The sequence below is a fragment of the Symphalangus syndactylus genome, chromosome 7 (assembly GCF_028878055.3).
Source record: "Symphalangus syndactylus isolate Jambi chromosome 7, NHGRI_mSymSyn1-v2.1_pri, whole genome shotgun sequence".
Taxonomy (NCBI): Eukaryota; Metazoa; Chordata; class Mammalia; order Primates; family Hylobatidae; genus Symphalangus; species Symphalangus syndactylus.
In genome coordinates this window covers 16642512-16662790 of record NC_072429.2, presented here as the reverse complement: position 1 = coordinate 16662790, position 20279 = coordinate 16642512, and the positions used below count along the sequence as shown (strand labels likewise).

General features: G+C 43.4%; 1 protein-coding gene across 5 annotated transcripts in view; it reads left to right on the top strand.

The window, feature by feature from the left end:
• The window catches only part of DOCK2 (dedicator of cytokinesis 2), a 445548-nt gene that overhangs the window by 421047 nt on the left and 4222 nt on the right, over positions 1-20279 (top strand). For all 5 annotated transcript variants that reach the window (XM_055285285.2, XM_063642612.1, XM_055285286.2 and 2 more), the window contains 5 exons: positions 8657-8833; positions 10273-10356; positions 17034-17171; positions 18808-18935; positions 20058-20229. In XM_055285285.2, coding sequence (XP_055141260.1) covers positions 8657-8833; positions 10273-10356; positions 17034-17171; positions 18808-18935; positions 20058-20229 — 699 coding nt within the window. The remainder of the gene's footprint in view (positions 1-8656; positions 8834-10272; positions 10357-17033; positions 17172-18807; positions 18936-20057; positions 20230-20279) is intronic.

Here is a 20279-nt window from a genome sequence, read left to right as displayed (position 1 = left end):
GAGGAGGGACGTGGTCTGACTTGCGTTTTCAAGCTATTGTATCAGACGATAGCATTGAGACCGTTTCATTTCTACCCTTAATGCCCCTCTCTTTTCAGTGAACCCAGCAGCTCAATAGCCCTTCAGCCTCCTTTTTATAGGCATGACCTAGACCTTGGAAAAGTATAACAATGATGGTGATAGCAAAAAACATTGTTTTGAGTATGGGCTCAACTGTTCATATGCATGATCTCATTTCAACACCTCAGCAACCCTGTGAGGTAGATATTATTATTCTTCCCATTTTACAGATGTGGGAACTGAGATGCAGAGTTAATTAGTGCATTGTTCAAGGTTAGTAAAAGAGATAGGATATGACTTTAACCTCCCTTGTCAGGCACCTGGCTTGGACTCTTTATCTTTTTTTCCGTAAGAAAAAGAAAGCCCACCCCAGCCCACCCCAGCAAGTAGTACCCCCAAAAGGAAGGAAGTGTCTGTGCCCTTGCTTCATGGCACATGATAAATTTTAACAAGTGCCCCAGGTGCTGTGTCAAAACGTTTATAGCAATATCTCATTTAATTCTCATAGGACCCCCGTGAGGTACATACTATTATGTGCTCTATTTAGGAGGTAAGGAATCAGAAACTTTCTACCAATCTGTAGTCTCTGCCCATTAGCCCTGACTGAGCCCTGTCACCTGGTGGTGCTCAGCAAGGCGCCTCTTCTGTAGTCATTCCTGCCAAACTGTAGCAAACTGAGAGAGTCCATCCCTGTACTTCCCATTCCCTCAGCTACTGTGTGTCAGCTCAAAGCACTTATCTCCTAATAGACTACATAATTTTCTTGTTTATTTTTAATATTAAGAGAATATTAAATATAACATTAGACTATAAGCTCCACTAGAATATAAATTCGAAGAAGACAGATATTTTGTCTATTTTATTTTCTGCCATACCTCCAAGTGCTAAGAATAGTCCCTGGCCCACAACTGATGCTAACTAAAGAATACTTACATAAATTAATCAGTCAATCAATATGCAGACACCCATAATGTCTAAACCGGTTACCTTATTTTATAAACTCAGCATTTTGAAGTTAGGAAAGAAATAGTCAAGATTTTTGGCTTGTTTCTTTCATCCTGATGCCTTCTCATAGAAGGCACTGGGGAAACCTTCAAAAAGTTGGCCAGAGTGAATTTATCTTTAATGGCCTCTCTCAGATGAGTTACCAGGAATTTCAGGGTGTCTCAGATGCAAAAGTTTAATGCTCTTCTAAGTGACTTCATTTCCAAAGATTGTTTTTGTGTTATATGAATTTGTATCTTGTTCTTGGTTATTTCCTCCATAAATTATCATGACTACAGTAATGTTTATATAGAGAGGCATTTTCTGATGAGCTTCAAGTTCTGCCTATTGGGGTTTTATTTTGTTCTTGTTCTTGGCCCTGAGAAATGGAGTTTTTACAAGGAGCCCTGATCTAGGGATCAGAGATCCAAATTCAACTTGGTCACTAATGAGCTATATATGTTAGATAAGGACTGTATATCTCTGGGTCTTAGTTTTAGTCATCTGTAAATAGGAATTACAAAATGATGGAACTTTAGAGCTTAAAGGGACCTTAGGTGTCTTTTAGTCCAAAAGCTATAAACTCGAATACCTTCATAGCCTAGTAAGGGCTGTGGCAAAGTGCAGTAGCAACAGCCCCCTCCTCCATCTCTGTTGAATTACATTTTTAAAGGTTAGAATCAACGTGCTAGCAAAGTGACAGACCTCCGCCCACCTGGTTTGGCTTGCAGTCCTCCAAGTTTTTTGTCCTGATTCTTCCTGGTTCTTGTCTACCTGCATTATTTTGTATATGAGAAAACTGAGGCCTAGCAATGGGACGTGAACTGCCAAAGCAATCTGTGGCAGAACTCAGAGGTAATGAGAGAGCGCCTGTCCTGTGCAGCTCATAAGATTCCTGGGTAGACTTAAGAAGGTGATATTGGTAAAATGGCTTTGAAAAATATGAAATGCTGGGTTGGGCGCAGTGGCTCATGCCTGTAATCCCAGCACTTTGGGAGGCCGAGGTAGGTGGATCACAAGGTCAGGAGTTCAAGACCAACCTGACCAACATGGTGAAACCCCGTCTCTACTAAAAATACAAAAATTAGCTGGGCGTGGTGGCATGCACCTGTAATCCCAGCTACTCAGGAGGCTGAGGCAGGAGAATCGCTTGAACTCGGGAGGCGGAGGTTGCAGTAAGCCAATATCATGCCATTGCACTCCTGCCCGGGCAACAGAGCAAGACTCCATCTAAAAAATAAAAATAAAAGAAAGAAAAAAAGAAAAATATGAAATGCCACCTAATTGTCAGGGATTGAGATCACTTTCTCTTTCATCTTATGTTCCCTCACCCATCCACACACAGTTTTACATTTTTTTCCAAAGCACCCTCCCCTAATAATTCATTTTCCCTTCACAGCAAGCCTGGCAAGAGTTACTATGTCGATAAAGAAACTGAGGCTCAGCTTAGGGAAAAGACCAGAGATTTGAGGGCTAGATTAAGTCCCAACAGCCCGTCGATAGCAAGTGTGGTATCAAAGCTTGATTTACATGTAGTGGGAGAAGCCTGCCTTTGGAATCACAAATCCCTGAGTTGTCTTTCCAGCTCTGCCCCGTGGCTCAGGGATAAGTGACTTAACATATTGCTGGGGGAATGAAATGAGCACGGCTGTAATGTGGCCAGCATGGGCTGGCACATAGGAAGCAATCGATAAGTGAAGTCATCTTCATTATCATGATCATTACTTTTATTCCTGTTATTAGCTAAACCGTGGGTTTAACTTCTGAAATCTAGGCCTTCTACCAACTATATAACCCCTGTAATGACCTGAAAGTTACATATTTGGTTTACGCAAATGCCCGTAGGCGAGAAACCAAAATTATTTTCATTCTCATTCTCTGTTCCTAATGGCTATAATGAGGATAACACTTTGGGAATCTGAAAATAGTTTCAAAAGCAAGGAGGAAAGCCAATCAACCGCTCTTTCCATTTTTAATACTTGTCTTAAAGCCCGAGTCTTTCAGATATGGCAGGCTATTGTTCAAATGCAGGTGTGGCGCTGAGCTCAATCCGAGCAGTGGTGATAGATTTTCCTTACAACTCAGTCTACACCTTGGTCCCTCAGAGCCCCCACAGAGTTGGTCTGTGTACTTGACAGATACTAGATCGTGGGTTTCACCTTGGAGGACTATGGCTGCAGCCAAGCTGGACATCGTTCTCCTTCAGTTAACATTATGTGTGTGCATGCATGTGCAGGTGGGTGTGCCCAGGGTGTGCATGTGTGCATGCATGTGTATGTGTATCTATGTGTGTATGTATATGAGTGTGTGTGTGTGTGTGTGTGAGGGAGAGAGAGAGAGAGAGAGAGAGAGAGTGTGAGTCAGTCAATTCCCAGGGCCGTCTCACCGTAGAGATCAGTCATCTGCAGAAACATCCAGACACAGGGTAAGGGAGTAAGGAGGCTGTAATTTCACAGAAATGGTTTTAAAAGATGAACAAGAAGACAATTAGCAACATAGCAGACTAGGAAGCTCCTGGCTCTCCTTCCACTCCCAAATGCACCAGATAAATATCTACTCACCTATCAATTCCTTCTGAGAGAAACTCAGAGATGAAGTGAGGGACTTCTACCTACCAGGCACTGAGTAAACTTCCACATTGAACTGATATGAAAAGCTGAGGCACACTCAGGCATGCACCCTGCTCTGACACTGTGCTATAAAATCAAGAAAGAAATTCCCAGTACTCATCTTCTCTCCCTGTGGAGAGGAGGGCTTGGACCTCGCATATACTACCGTAATTCTAAGGTTCCCCAGGAGGGTTTGGACCTCACGTATACCATTCTAATCAGTGGTTTTATATGGGTGCACGTGAACTTTCAGGCATCCCATCCCCTGAGAGGAGTGTAGTAAAGGGTCTTTTAAAAATGGAATCCCCTGCTTCTCCCCAGAAGGCATTTAAGACACACTCTTCCAGTGGCTACGTGGCAGCCTGGCTTCTACATAACTTCCACTGAGGAGTTAAGGGGCAAACAAATATTAACCCACTGGCAGCCTGAGAAGCGGACTGTCACTTCTCAAACCTTGCCTCCTGGCTCACCCTGGCAATAACTACAGGTTTATTAATCCCTCCTGGAAGGAGTTTATGCACACATCGAGTTTCCCAACTTTTATAGCTTCCACCCAAGTGCTATATCCTAAACACCCTAGCTCTGGGAGCAGAGGGGACTGGCATATGCATGTCCCCAAAGACCACAGGAAAAAAAAGCAGCAGTTTTATACAGGCATGAAAGCACTTCCAGGGCTTCATTCCCTGACAGTTGGTGCAGAGAAAGGGCTTAAAAAATTGCAACCCCCTATTCCTCCCTAGATGAGGTTTATGCTATGCATTGAGTGTCCCAACTCTTAGACCTATCTCTAAAAGGACTCTATCTAAACCTCTTAGCTCTGGGAACAGAAGGGAGCAGGCATATGCAAGTCTCCCTAGATCACAGAACAAAGAGATGGTTTTAAATGGGTGCACAAACACTTCCAGGGGTTACATCCCCTTGGAGCAGTGCAGAAAGTGGGCAGAAATGAACAGCTTCCATTTTATTTCTGGAAGGGGCACACACTTCCAGTGGCTACTTGATGTCCTGGCATCTAACAAACTTGCATCAGGAAGCTAATAGGGCAAACAAACAATAGCCCTCCAGCAGCCAAAGCCAGAGGTTGGCACTGCACTAGCCTTTCCTCTGTCTCAACCCAGTGATAAATCCAGGTCTATCCATTCTTCCTGCAAGGAGTTTGGCCACATACCAGGTGCCACACTAGAGCTCCCACCCAAGGGACTGTCTTCTTAATGATGTAGCTCTGGGAGTCAATGGGATTTTGTCTTCCTGAGTGGCCCTAGACCACAGCAAAAAGAGGTGGATATACAATGGGTCCAGTTTCAACAACTATATCCCCAGAATCAGAGGGTGCAGCCTGAACCTGAGTATAGGCACTTGCCACAGATTCTCTCCCCAGCGTAGGGCAGAGAGAGGGAAAGGTAATCGCCCATGCTCAGCTTCACCATGAAGATGGAAAAAACTGGAACATACATTTCATACCCCCACCTTTCCAGCTACATCTAGAGAGTCTAGCCCCTACCTTATGTGTCTCAGGGTACTGACAGGAAGTGGCACATCCTAAGCTGTAGGGGTCTACCAAAATCAGAGACAGCAGTCTGGACAAACAGAGAGATTTGAGAGGAACCCTAACATTTCACACTGGATGGCTTGGTCAGATCCTTCTTCTACACAAGGCCATCTGATAAGACTGAGAGAGAGAGAGCGGTCTTATCTAATGCAGAGAAACCAACACAAACACTGAAGGAAAATGAAGAAACAGGGTAATATATTCCAAGTAAAGGAGCAAGATAAATCTCCAGAAACTGAAATGTGTGGAGTCAAGACATGTGATTTACTCAGCAGGGAATCCGAATAATGCTCATGAAGATGCTCACCAAGGACAGGAGAGCAATGCAAGAACAAACCGAGAATTTTAACAAAGAGAAAGCATAAAGTGTACCAAACAGAAATCATAGAGCTTAGAAATATCATAACTAACTGAAAAATGCCATAGAAGGGTTCAATAGCTGACTAGATCAAGCAGAATAAAGGATTAGCGAACTCGAAGACAAATCACTAGAAATCATATAACCTGAGGAGCAAAAAGAAAAGAATGAAAAAGAATGAGGCTGGTATAAGAGAATTATGGGGCACCATCAAGTGTAACAACATACACATTATTGGGGTACCAAAATAAGAAGAGAGAGGGAGAAAGGAACAGAGAACATATCCAAAGAAATGACAGAAAACTTCCCAAATCTAGAAAAGAAACTAGAAATCTAGATCCAGAAAGCCCAAAGGACAATGAATAACATAAATCCAAAGAGACCCAAAAGTCTTTCTCAGACAAACAAAACCTGAGTTAAGCACCATTAGACCTGCCTTACAAGAAATACTAAAGGTAGTTCTTCAAGCTGAAGGAAGAGGATGCTAGTTAGTAATGTGAAAACATGAAAATATAAAACTTACTGTTGAAAAATAAGTACATTGTCAAATCCAAAACATGCTAATACTTTAATGATGGTGGGCAAATCTTTATCTGGTATAAAGATTTAAAGGCAAAAAAATTATAAAAAGACACTTAAGCTCTAATAGTTAAAGATAGAAATTATTTTTCATGTAAATTGTGACATCTGAAACATAAAACATGGGAGGAGAGGGAGTAAAATTGAAGTTTGTGTATGTGATCAAAGTTAAGTTGTTATCAGCTTTAAATAGCCAGTTATATGTATGTTTTATGTAAGCCTCAGGGTAACCACAAAGCAAAAGCCTATAATAGATGTACAAAAGATAGAAGAAAAGACCCACAGCATATCACTACAGAAAGCCATCAAATCACAAAGGAAAAAAGGAATAAAGGAAAAAAAGAACAAAGGATCTATAAAACAACCAGAAAACAATGAACAGAATGGCATTAGTAAGTCCTTACCTATCAATAATCACTTTGAATGTAAATGGATTAAATTCAACCATCAAAAGGCATAGAGTAACTGAACAACAAAAAACCTAATGATATTGTATATTAGTCCATTTTCACATTACTGATAGAGACATACCTGAGACTGGGCAACTTACAAAAGAAAGATATTTACTGGACTTACAGTTCTACATGGCTGGGGAGGCCTCACAACCATGGAGGAAGGCAGGGAGGAGCAAGTCCCATCTTACATGGATGGCAGCAGGCAAAGAGAGCTTGTGCAGGGAAATTCCCTTTAAAAAAGGGATCTCGTGAGACCCATTCACTATCACGAGAACAGCATGAGAAAGACCTGCCCCCATGATTCAGTCATCTCCCACTAAGTCCCTCCCAGAACATGTGAGAATTATGGGAGCTACAGGATGAGATTTGGGTGGGGATACAGAGCCAAACTGCATCAGATATGTTGCCTACAAGAGACTTACCTCACCTTTAAAGACACTCATAGACTGAAAGTGAAGGGATGGAAAAATATATTCCATGCAAATGAAAACTTTTTTTTTTTTCTTTGAGACAGAGTCTTGCTCTGTTGCCCAGGCTGGAGTGCAGTGGCACGAACTCGGCTCACTGCAAGCTCCACCTCCCGGGTTCACGCCATTCTCCTGTCTCAGCCTCCCGAGTAACTGGGACTACAGGTGCCTGCCACAATGCCTGGCTAATTTTTGTATTTTTAGTAGAGACGGGGTTTCACCATGTTAGTCAGGATGGTCTCGATCTCCTGACTTCATGATCCACCTGCCTCGGCCTCCCACAAGTGAAAACTTTTAAAAAGAGAGTAGAGGCAGCTGTATTTATTTCAGACAAAGTAGACTTTAAATGAAAAACTATAAAACAAAACAAAACAAAACAAAAAGACAAGGTCATTATATAGTGACAAAGGGGTCAGTTCATCAAGAGGATGTAAAAATTGTAAACACATTTACACGTTGGAGCATCTAAATGTATAAAGTAGACATTAGGAGATCTGGAGGGAGACATAATGATAGTAGGATATTTCAATACCTCACTTTTCAACATTGGGCTGATCATTTAGCCAGAAAAACAATAAGAAAACATTGAACTTAACCTACATTTTAGATCATAATGGACCTAACAGACATATACAGAACAATCCACCCCACAGCAACAGCATACACATTTTTCTGAAGTGCACATGGAACACTCTTCAGTATAGATCGTGTGTTAGACCACAAAACAAGACTTAACAAATTGAAGATTTTTATTTAGTTTGTTTCTGTTTAGTTCATGGGTCAGCAAACTGTGGCCCGTGGACCAAATTCTACTTGTCACCTATTTCTGCAGTTTTATTGGAACAGCCATTCTCATTCATTTACATACTGCCTGTAGGTGCTTTTGCCCTACAATAACAGAGTTGAGTAGTTGCAGCAGACACCATCTGGCCTGCAAATCCTAAAATATTTACTATCTGGCCCTTTTACAGAAAATGTTTGCCGACCTCTACTTTAGGTTTCTACTCCGGATCTCACGCTCTTGCCAACTGCACTTTTTCCCGGTTAGCTTTTCATGGCACTCTGTTTATATCGCCTTCTAAGAGGTGTTGGAGAGGTGTTCAGTTTAATTTTCCCAACTAAAGTCAATCTACCTTGGAACAGTGACCCCTCTAACAACGAGTCTTAAGACCTACTGTGTGCCAGGCTGGGTGTCCACATCGCAAGATGCTCTAATCTCTCTGGCCAATAACTCACACATAGTATCTGCCTAACCAATACTGAAAGGGTTGAATTGGCATGTGTTTCACCCAGATAATAAGAAGAGAAAACCTTCTCTGGGGCACACTCAGCATCTGATGCCTCAGCAAGTACCTGACACTTCCTGCTTCTGCCTCCCCAAAGAAATCCCTTTCTCACTAAGCAGAAAGCCAGCCTGTCTCTCCCCAGAGAGCAGACAGCCCCCAGAGCTCAGTAATTACAAGATCCTGTTATAGTCCCTTAGGGAGCATTGCCTCATTTGAATTCCCATCCCAAGTGAAATCAATACCAATAATATCTGTTTTTAAAGTGACTTAACTAAGCCCCTTTCTTCTTGGTGATCTCATTTTCAACAGACCACAATTAGTCCTCTGGAGAATGCCATAGAAACCATGTCCACGGCCAATGAGAAGATCCTGATGATGATAAACCAGTACCAGAGTGATGAGACCCTCCCCATCAACCCGCTCTCCATGCTCCTGAATGGGATTGTGGACCCTGCTGTCATGGGAGGCTTCGCCAAGTATGAGAAGGTGAGGATTTCTGTGCTCCAAGTCTAGGGGGGCTGGGTGAGCAAAGCAGTGGTGGGAGGACCCAGGGGGCAGGTGCAGCTACATGTCACTTATCCTACTTTGGCTGTCCTTGTCCCCAAAGGGACCCTCAGCTTGGTTGGCCCTCATGTTTCTATACCCTCATGTCTTAGCTGAGCTCCTGTCTCCCTCCCAGCCTCTTTTCCACACCCTGTGCTGGGGCAGGAAGGGGCAGGGATCATAAGGGCCCCTTATCTCACTGGGCAGATTCAGGTGGCTCTGTTAAGGAAAGGCTCTGGGATGAGCGTGAGCCAGACCATAAAAGTACATGCCAGTTGTATAAACCCACCTCTTCCACAGAGGATGTGAAATGATGTGTACGAATGGAAAGAAATGAAACTCAGAATCTGTGAAAAGCCATAAAAACTAAGTGATCAACTCCAAAAGGGGAGCTACAATCTAGATATCTAGGTCATAAGGTCCCTCCAGAAAGCCCCACATGTTTGAGCCACAGGTTTATTTTTGAGCTTCCTGGTGTTCATGGCAAAAAAGGAAATAGCATCACTTATATGAGTCACATTATCCACTGGAAGGAAAAATACCCATTTCTCAGTAAGGAGATAGCTTTTCTTCGCATTGAAATAGAATAGAAAGTTCTTACTTGGTTTTCACCTAGCAGACACTGAAGGAAAAATGAACTCCTCATTCTAACAAATCTCTTGACGAATTCCCTATTATCTTTCCTATGTTATCCATTGATGTAAAACTAGGAATACCACACAGTAGTATAATTCGGGGACAATAATTCCAGTCACCTAATCAATCCTTCCAGCTACCCTCAGATACCCATGCAGTCATCATTGGTAACCCTTTGCTCAGCCCTGAGCAGTAATAGGATATGTCTGTTTATACATACGCACATACTAAGGACATGAGCCCCAGAAAGGGGCTGCCAGGGTCACTTGCAATGAGGGAGGCCATGAGGTGAGCTGGCACACCCACCCAGTGAGGTTCATTACTGAATTATTTTCCACAGAGCAATGTTCTCAAACTTGAAAGGAGCATCAGAATCCCCTACAGTGCTTCCTGACACACAGGTCCTCATCACACCCCCAGAGTTTCTGATTCAGGCTATCTGGGCTGGGGCTAGAGAATTTGCATCTCTAACAAGTTCCAAAGTACCACTGCTGCTACTGGCTCAGGAACCTGACTTTGAGAACGACTTCCCCAGAGTTTGCAGCCCATTCCCACTGGGTGCTGATCTGAGCCTCAAAGCAGATAAAACAATGTCAGTTTCTCCAGACCTCTCACTCTTGTTCCATCCACGTGCCTGTGACCTCATCCTTGCCCCTCTCAAATTGAATCTTCTCCCAGTGCCAAAGAGATTGGCTGTGAAATGCCACATGAACAGGAAACCCTGACCTCCTGTCTGTCCTCCCCAGGCCTTCTTCACTGAAGAGTATGTCAGGGACCACCCTGAGGACCAGGACAAGCTGACCCACCTCAAGGATCTGATTGCGTGGCAGGTAAGGCAGAGCTGGCCAGGGGAGCATCCTGCCCTCCTTCCTCTCCCCCCACCATGGTTTACTTGCCCCACACTAGGCTCTGGCTGAGGCAGCCTAAATTCACATGCCCTCCTGTCCCTTGCTTTTCAGCCCCTCTTCCAACTCTGTATCACACCTGAGCAGGTTCATCCTGTAACAGAGATTTGGGGCACTGCACTCTTGGGTGTTGCATGGTGCCAGGCAGCAGTGCTATGCTGGATGGTGCTAAGTTTATCTTATTTGATGTCGAATTCAGGGGATGGCTTTTCACAGCGGGATGCAAATGAACACCAGGCCCCCACACTCCAAACCAGCACCTTCCCCCGACACCCAGCACAGGCCAATCTGATAATAGAAGACTTGAGCCCCTACTCCCACTTCTCCTCCTTTTAGAGCTGACCCAGTTTGTTGCAATAATGCTCAGATGGATATCAGGTTTTGAAAATAATTGAGGCCTTTGTGTGGGTGGTTGTGAGTCAAAGGGTCTACATCCCACACAAGCTGCTGCTCAGCCCACGGGCTTAGAAGGCACCACCCTGCTGTCTCAGGCTGACCACTTACCTGCCTCTCCTTCCATTCTCTCTTTGCATCGCTCTTTTTCCTGTGGACTCTGTCTTTCCTCCTTTCTCTCTTTCTCCCTGTGCATCTGTCTCTGTCTTTCCCTCTCTCTCTTAGAACCCTGCACTTCTATTCCTTGCCTCCTACCCCCACACATCTTACTCCTCTCTTGGCTTCTCTTCCTCTTCTGTCTCATTCTCCCTCTCCCTGCAGAAGCAACAGTCGGCTAGATCCCTCTCATAGAGGCTTACACAGGGCTAGGCTTCCCCTCCAGGCCCAGAGCAGCCCCCTCCTCAGACATTCGCCCACACTGGGCTCTCAGCAAACCACCCAGCAGAACACAGGGGTGGGCTCCGGAGGGCAGGAGCTGGCGGGAGGTGAGCAGTGGATGCAGGGGCAGGTGATAGCAGCTTGCAGCTGCCTGCCCTCCCTCTCTTTCTTCTTGCCAGTCACTGTGCAAAAGAAGCAAGCTTTTGTGCTTGGGAGTTTTTGTTACTCTAGGGAAATCAGGGAATGAGAAGCATTGGGTGCAGCCTCTTTTCTTAAAATAAGAATTCCTAATTCAGGTCCTTCTCTGTCTCTGCCAATTTATGCAAAGTGGGGCTTTAAAAATGAAACACCAAGCACTGCACAGACGCGCTTTTCCCGAATGCATGTTGTGTGTCTGTCTGGAATTTTCTTTCTTTTTACCTTGTGACACCTGTGAAGCCCAAATATCCCCAAGGTCCCCAGCCTTCTAGGGTCATCATGCCCTTTATTATTCAAATAATGATGTTCTCCCTCAGCACCCCCAACTTGGGAAGCAGGAAGGCCAGGCTTTGATTCGTTCCCATCCTCAGATATTGCTGGGAGACCTCAGGGAAGGCTAACATGTCACACAGATTTCCTTAGTTGTTGGATGTCACTGTGAATCTATACCATTGCCCTGGTCCTCTCCGCTGGGGACCTCTTCTCATCTGGAAACAGCTTCTCCATGCTGTGTTTGCTGTACCCAAAGAATGAACTGCAGCTTCACAGCACAGCGAATACCAAGCTGTACCTTCTAAGAAAATTCTACTACTGTCTTGGAGCTTACTAGAGGGACATTACCAACAAAGCAGGAAGACTTTGAAAGTATGTACTCTATTAGATGTGATGGCTTCTGAGAGCTATTAGCTAGGCGCCTTCAGACACCGACCCCTAGTGGCTGCCTTCTCCTTAGCGCCACCCGCTGCTCCTGAGACCACCTATACAGAGGTCCACCTAACCCCCAAAAGAGGTTGACCTGAGCCATATCCCTCCCATCCAGAGCCCAGGCACCCTAACTATGGGCATCTGCATGCAAAAGATGCAGCCCTGCTCATAGTGAAGGCAGCCTTTTAACATTATCACATGCAGCAGATTAGCTCTTCCCTACCTGTTTCATTCCATTTGTTCTTGCAACTTATATTTATTGAGCCTCTGTTGTGTCCTAGACAACAGAGATAGTGATGGACAAAATTGGGCCTGCTCCCTGCTCACTTGGAGCTTAATTCTAGTTTGGATTTTGGTTTTGCAAAGCCAAATACACTTGGAATTTACTTAAAACACAAGAAGGTTAGATTTCAAGGGGAGTGAATGTATTTGTACCTCTAGCAACCGAACAAATGCTGAAGCCTTCAAAGTATATTTGGTGTTCAACGTTTTGCAGATTTCAAGATCGATAGCTTGTTAATTTCTTTTCTTTGTGAAGACTTTCTATTTTTTGGCATAAAAAGATGTCTATAGTACGCTCTTCTTTTAAAGCTTTTGTTGTGAAATATTATGTACAGAAAAGTACACATAAAAATATATAACCCACTGATTTATCAAAAACATACATCCGTTTGACCACCACCTAGATGAAATAGAATTCTGCTAGCTCCCCTAATCCTATCTTAGGCCTCCTTCCCTAAGAGTGAGCACTGTTCTGTTTTTATAGTAATCATTGCCTTGCTTTAAAAAAAATACTTTACCACCCAAACACTCATTCTTAAACACTACAGTTTAGATTTGCTTAATTTTGACCTACATAGAAACAGAATCACATAATATACAGTCTTTCATATCTAACTTATTTTGCCCAATGTTATGTTTGTGAAAGAAATTCATTTTGTTTGTGAATCATAACTATGATTCACATTCATTTTCATTGCTATATAGTAGTCCATACAGCTGGCTTATGTAACTATGCCAAAATGCGTTTATTTATTTTTCTACTAATAGAGAATTGGGTTTATTTCAGTTTGGGGCTATTACAAGTAATGCTATTCTGAACTTCCTTGTGTGTGTCTTTTTGGTACACCTATGCAAAATTTTTGTTGGGTATATACCTATGCATTGACTCGCTTGGTCATAGCATGTGAGGATATTCAGCTTTAGTAGGTACTGCCAATCTTCTATCACCATAGGTTAGGTTATTTTGCCTGTTCTTGAACCTCTTATAAATTGTATTATACAGTACAGTATGTACTACTGTATCTGTAGCTTCTTTGGCTCAATATAATGCCTTTGAGATTCTTCTGGGTTGTTGCACATACTAGACGTTTGACTTTTTTGTTGTTTCTTAAGTGTCATCTATTATATGTGTATCTAAATTACCAATAATATGTCAATTTATTTATCCATTCTGTTGGACACTTGGGTTGTTTTCAGGTGTTGTATATTATGAGTAAAGTTGCTATGAACATTCCTGTTTATGCCTTTTGATGGACCTAAGCACTCACTTCCCTCAGTATACATGCAGTAGTGGAAGTGCTGGGCCATGCACATTTAACCTTACTGGACACAAGAAGCAGTTTTTCAAAGTGGCTGAATCAATTTTCACTCCCACACAACTTCTAAGTCAGTTGATCCACATTCTCTCTGACACTTGATACTGGGAGTCTTTTTTAATTCTAGTCCTTCTGGTGGATGTGTAATGATATCTCAGTTTAGTTTTAATTTGCATTTCCTTCATGAGCAATGATGTTCAGCACCTTTTCATATGCTTACTGCTAATTGGATTACCCTTTTGTGAAATACTTTTTCAGATCTTTCACTTATGTTGTTAATTGTCTTTTTATTATTGATTTATAGGAGTTTATATATTCTAGATATGCATTTTCTGTTAAATATATGTATTGCAAATATCTTCTCTTAGTCTGGCTTGTCTGTTTGCTTTCTTAATGATGTATTTTGATGAACAGTAGTAGTAATTTTAGTCAGGTTTAATTTATCATATTTTTAAATGATTAGTGCTTTTGTGTGCACTTTAAGAAACCTCAACTACCCCAAGATCATGAAGATATTCTCCTGTGTTTTATTCTGAGTTTTTATTGTTTTATCTTATACATTTAGGTGTATGATCCATTTTGACTGACGTAAAGTAAGAGGCAGATTATTTTCTTACACGGATTTCCAATTTCTTCAGCACCATGTGTTGAAAAGACTATTTTCCCCCACTTTTGACCCCCCAAATTGACCATATATGTGTTTGTCTATTCTGGACTTTCTATTCTGATCCATGGTCTATGTCCATGCTTATATCAATACCACACCATCTTAAGTCTTGAAATCTAAGTCAGTGTACCTCAGTTGTTGCTTTTCATCAAGTGTGTCTTGCCTCTTCTAAGTCCTTTGTATTTCTCTATAAATTTTAAAATAACCTTGCCAATGTTCACACACTCCTCCAAAACACATTGAGATTTGGATTAATTGTACATTAACTATTAGATTAAATTGGAGAGAATGGCTATCTTCTCATCCATGAACATGGAATATCTCTCCATTTATATAGTTCTTTCATTTCTCTCAGCAAAATTTTGTGGCTTTCACGTATTTTATTTTCTTTCATATACCTTATTAGATCTGCTCTTAGGTATTTGATATTTTAAATTCTATTGTAAATGGTATTGTTTTTAAATTTTATTTTCTGTTAACTTTTCGTAATACACTCGTCTTATGATCTTTTATAACATTTGTACTTCTTGTAGTTATGTTTTTCAATCCTAATATTGATTATTAGTACCTTGTATTTTCTTAATTTAGTCTTCTTAGGAGTTTATTAATGTTGTATCTTTTCAAAGAAACAAATTTTGGCTCTGTTGATCCTCTCTGTTGTAAATTTGTTTTCTATTTTTATTCATGTCCACTCTCACCTTTATTAATTTCATTCCTTTTCTCCCTTTGAATTTAGTTTGCTGTTCTTTTACTAATATCTTGAGATGTATGCTTAGCTAATTTATTTTCTGTCTTTTCTAATATGTAAAACTAAAGCCATAAATTATCTCCATTTACAACTTTATCTCACTACTTTTTATATGTAGTTTTTCCATTAGCATTCTTTTTTATATAAAATCTTTGTCTTTTTCATGAATGGAGGCTCTTTTCTGTTCCTATATATTAGTTAAATTTTTTAGAAAAACATGTTTCCTTAGGCTCTCTTTATTTCTTCCAAATTCATTCTGTTTTTTCTTCCTTTATTCTTTCCTTCTTTTCTTCCTTGTTTGCTTTCTTCCCTATCTGTTGGTCTGGTCTCTGTCTTTCACATTGGAGACTTTCCTCAAATGTCTGGTGATACTTTGCATTCTCTTCATAGTTAAGAGCGAGGCTAAAGAAAATCTGTGTACATGAGAGAGGGCCTTGGCAACTGGGTAGCATTGCTGTGTGGCAACGGAATGACCCACAGATGTCTCTCTCTACATGGGACCATTCACATTCTCCAGAGTCAGAACCTTCAAGCTGTTATATAGAAAGATAATCCCAGCTGCTACACTGCTGGCCATTTGGGAATTGGGAAGTGGAGCTCTCAGGACCCAAATGCAGACTTTCTCTTCAACTCCTTATTTGCAGTCTGGCTCCTCCTTCTGCCTTCTGTTGTGCCTGATGCCCCTAAGCCCAGAGCTCCTTGTTCTAATTGTTCTAGAGGATAAGCTCCTCCTTCTTGGGAAAATGGGAAAAAAGAACACTTGGCTGCAAGGTGAGGCAGTAAGGCAATCTAACTGCTCCTGATACAGAACTTCAACACATTCCTCTGTGTTTGGCCCCTCAGCTCACCCACCTTCTCTGTAGTGCCTGGTGCCTCCAATCTCTGAGGCCCTCCTGGCTTCCTGGAGGCAGATTGGCTTCTTCTTATCACCACCTCCCTCCTCTACTCTGGAAGGTCAGTTATGTCCTCCTGCCTCCTGGCACACATATTGTGTGGCAGGTTTATGAATGTCTCCAAGTTTCACTGAAGATTTCAGTTTCTCCTTCACCTTGTCATTTCTGGGAGACCTCCATTAGAAGTACGCAGAAATATCTTTATGTCACCATCATGAAAGCAATTTTTTCCCAAATAATTCATAATATACCCCTTTGCTGCCCTGGTTATGTTTCCCTGAGACCACACAACTAAAGTTCTCAGCTTCTCTTTCTACCAGTGCCCACCATGGCTCTGCTACTCTGCCCGAACGTAGCTGCCACTTAGACAGTATCCACTGACCTCCTATGGGGACAAATAAGACTTCAACTCCCTCACATCAATCCTCTCTTCTTCCCTCATCTTCCTAAGGCTTTTACATCACTTTTCAAAGCTCCCTACTGGTGGGTTAACTTTATGATGTTAGCACATTCATATCCTTCTTCAGCACCTGTATAAAGTGCAATTGGCTCCATGTGGTAAGAAGAAGCTATGCCCCCTCCTCTGTTTTCTCTCAGCTCTTGCCTTCCTCTATCTCCCAGCTTCTGACATTCATCCTTTCCCTTTAGTATTGCCAAGAACATCTTAGGCAAGGTTTTAAATCAATGCAACAGAGATTCCCCTCCTCTGATCCCCACACTCTGCCCCCAAGTAGATTCTTTAAGGGGGCAATTTTCCCAAGCATGTGGCCTCTCATGGGGAACAGCCCTCCTATGAGGCAAGGGAAGCTGGGGGTCTTTCTCCCCTTTCCAGAGCAAACCTCATATTCGCAACTTTCCCCATTTCCCATGGCTGGGGACCCTGTGTGCAGGTTTCTGAGGACCCTGAAGCCCTTGATGAATTCTTAGCAGGCAGACTTGACTGCAGCTGCCTTGATGGTCGTGGTGCCAGGCTGAGGCCCACCGGCCAGCCTCTGGCTCATTCTTTACCACTTTCTCTCCAGATCCCCTTCTTGGGAGCTGGGATTAAGATCCATGAGAAAAGGGTGTCAGATAACTTGCGACCCTTCCATGACCGGATGGAGGAATGTTTCAAGAACCTGAAAATGAAGGTGGAGAAGGAGTACGGTGTCCGAGAGATGGTATGGGTGGTTCCTATGGCTTGGAGGGGTGGGATTGGGCAGGGTAGGGCAGGGAAGCATGCTGGAGGCTGAAGTTGGAGGGGATCCAGCAAAGGAAGCTGCTTCCAAAGAGAATATAATGATGGCCAGCGATGCTGGATCCCATCCAGGGGAAACCTCCTGGAAACTTGGTCCAGCAAAAGTAACCCCCGGATAAAACTCCAGTTAACAGCTGGATTGTGCAGATATCAACTACTCAAGGGAGTGTGTAATAATAATGAAAGCTACGTTGATGTAGCATCTACTATGTGCCAGGCCTGATTCAAGAACTTGACATCTACTAGGTCATTTAATCCTCACCACAAGCCTGAGAGGCAAGAATGATTTTTAACCCCTTGTATTTCTTCTGAGGTTCAGAAGGTCAGGTAACTTGCCAGAGTCTATGTGGCAAATGAGTGTGGGGCAGAATTTGCATCTGGCTCTCTTAGTTCAAGGCCAGTGGTTTTGGCCACTGAGCTCCTTGACCTAAAGAGGCCGTGAGCCTGGTTCTGATAGGGTGCTTCTTCATCCTTTCCCTTATTAACTGGTGTTATAAAATGTCAAGGCCATGCAATTCCTTTAAAACCATCTGGTCCAGCCTTCCCATTTTACAGATGGTAAAACTGAGACCCAGAGAAGAAAAGTGAATTACTAGAAGAGCCTACAGGTGCACTCAGGTCTCTTTTGATTCAAAGATTTTTTTCCATGAGACAGGTTGTCACTTTCAACACTCCCTACATGAAGTCCCTGCAATGCAATTCTGATGCTAACTCCCTGGAGTTACGTCACATTTCACAGGTTAGAAGCACAGTCTTAGACGCTTCCCACTTCAGACACCAACTATAAGCTTCAGGGACCCAGGCCACCCACACTTCTGCCTAGCTGGTTACAAACCGGGAGATTCCCACTACCCCATCGTTTCATAGTTTCGTAGTTCACTAGAATAATTCACAGAACTTAGGAAAGCATGATACTTATGATTTCAGTTTATGATACAAATCAAGACCAGCCAGATAAAGAGACACAGAGTGAGGTCCAGGAGGGTCCCAAACATGAAGTTTCCATGTATTCCAGATGCATCCCCCCCTTCTGGCACATTGATGTATGATTACCAGCCAGAGAAGTTCACTGGAACCTAATGTCCAGAGTTTTTATTGGGGTTTCATTATGTAGTCATATCATGATAGAGTGAACCATTGGCCACGTGATGGAAATCAGTCTCTGGGCCTGTCCACTCCCTGGAGGTTGAGCTGATATTATGTGGCTCAAAGCTCCGCCCTATAATCATAGAGCTGGTCTTTCTGGCCATCAGGAGCCATCTTATTAGCATAAAATCAAGTATGGTCAAGGGGGCCACCATGAATAATAACAAGGATACTACTATCACATAGGAAATTCCAAAGACTTAGATATTACCTTCCAGGAACCAGGAGTAAAGGGCAGCCACATTCGTTATTCTACAAGAACCCCCTAGCCTCAGCCAGCCAGGAACTTTTGTGCTGATGCTCCACTCAGCCCGACAACTCTGCCCTGCCCAGGTGGAGGAAGAAGGTGACAGGAAGGCTGGGGCCACCTTCCCCAGGCTACAGCTGCTAACCACCCTGTTCTCTCACCACAGCCTGACTTTGACGACAGGAGAGTGGGCCGTCCCAGGTCTATGCTGCGCTCGTACAGACAGATGTCCATCATCTCTCTGGCTTCCATGAATTCTGACTGCAGCACCCCCAGCAAGCCCACCTCAGAGAGGTCAGTCCCTGCACCCCAGGGAGCCCCCAACAACCCTGCCTCCCTAGCTCAATCCCCCCTCCTTCTCTCTCTTCTCTGGCAACATCCCTTCTACCTTTCCCTTCCTCCTCTCAGTTTAAAAACCTTTTCCCATCTGGAGTCTCACAACTACCCTAGGAGGCTCATGGTTAGTACCATTTTTAGGGGATTATCAGAGGCTCAGAGAGGCAAGGCAGCTTTCCTGAGAACCCAGCAGGACTCACCTGCAGCTCCCAGACTTCTAGTCCAGTGATCTCTGTCAGCCAGCCAGAGCTCCTCACCAAGCCTGCATCCTTCTGGAATATTGTCACCTCTCGTAGGGATCTGTTCCCTTTCAAGGAAGCTCCTCCCAACCACGATGGGATGTCCCCATTGCAGAGCTCTTCCTCCTGCACCACCTACCCACCGCTCTGTCGGGGGTCTTCCCTCCCTTGCCCCCTTCCACCTTCCTGGAGCCCTCTGGCCATCATTGTTGGACCCTCCAGAAACTTCTCCGCAGGCCTCAGAGGTTACTCTTGCCCAGAGGGAAAAGGATGGAAACGTCTTGTGTTTCACAATTCTAGGGGGCACCATTCACCCTGCCCAACTCATCTGTTCTAATCATAGATACATGAGCAACTCAGCACTTACCATATGCCAAGAATATGCCAAGGGTTCCTCAGACCTTATCTCATGGCCACTCTGCAAGGTCTCTGTGAAGACCCCCATTTACTGAAAAGGAAATGATGGCTGGAAGAGGTTGAGTGATTTACTCATTCATGCAGTTATTCATTCAGCTAAGAACTGGCCATGCCTGGATTTGAATCCGCATTCATGCTTTCAACCAGTCTTCTTTCCTCACCACCAGTTTCTTTTTTATGGCTCACTTCTTTCCATTTCATTTTACCATGAATAAAATAAAGTGAAATTTACTCATCACATTTAAGTATTTGTGGATTGAGCAAGTTGCTCCCCAAATCCTCTGCCAGATTTGCTGATCTACTCTTGACCCTGTAGTGACAGCTCAGGCAGCCCAAAGGTCCCCTTCAGCTTCCTGGGTCCTTGCAAGGCAGTTCCACTGAAGCTCTAACTGCAGTTTCTATTGCTGCCCCTCTGGCCTTTCAGCTTTGACCTGGATTTAGCACGACCCAAGACTCCGAGAGTGGAGCAGGAGGAGCCGATCTCCCCGGGGAGCACCCTGCCTGAGGTCAAGCTGCGGAGGTCCAAGAAGAGGACAAAGAGAAGCAGCGTGGTGTTTGCGGATGAGAAAGCAGCTGCAGAATCGGACCTGAAGCGGGTGAGTGGCTGAGGCAGGTTGCCTCTCCAGCACTGTTAGCAAATCTCCAC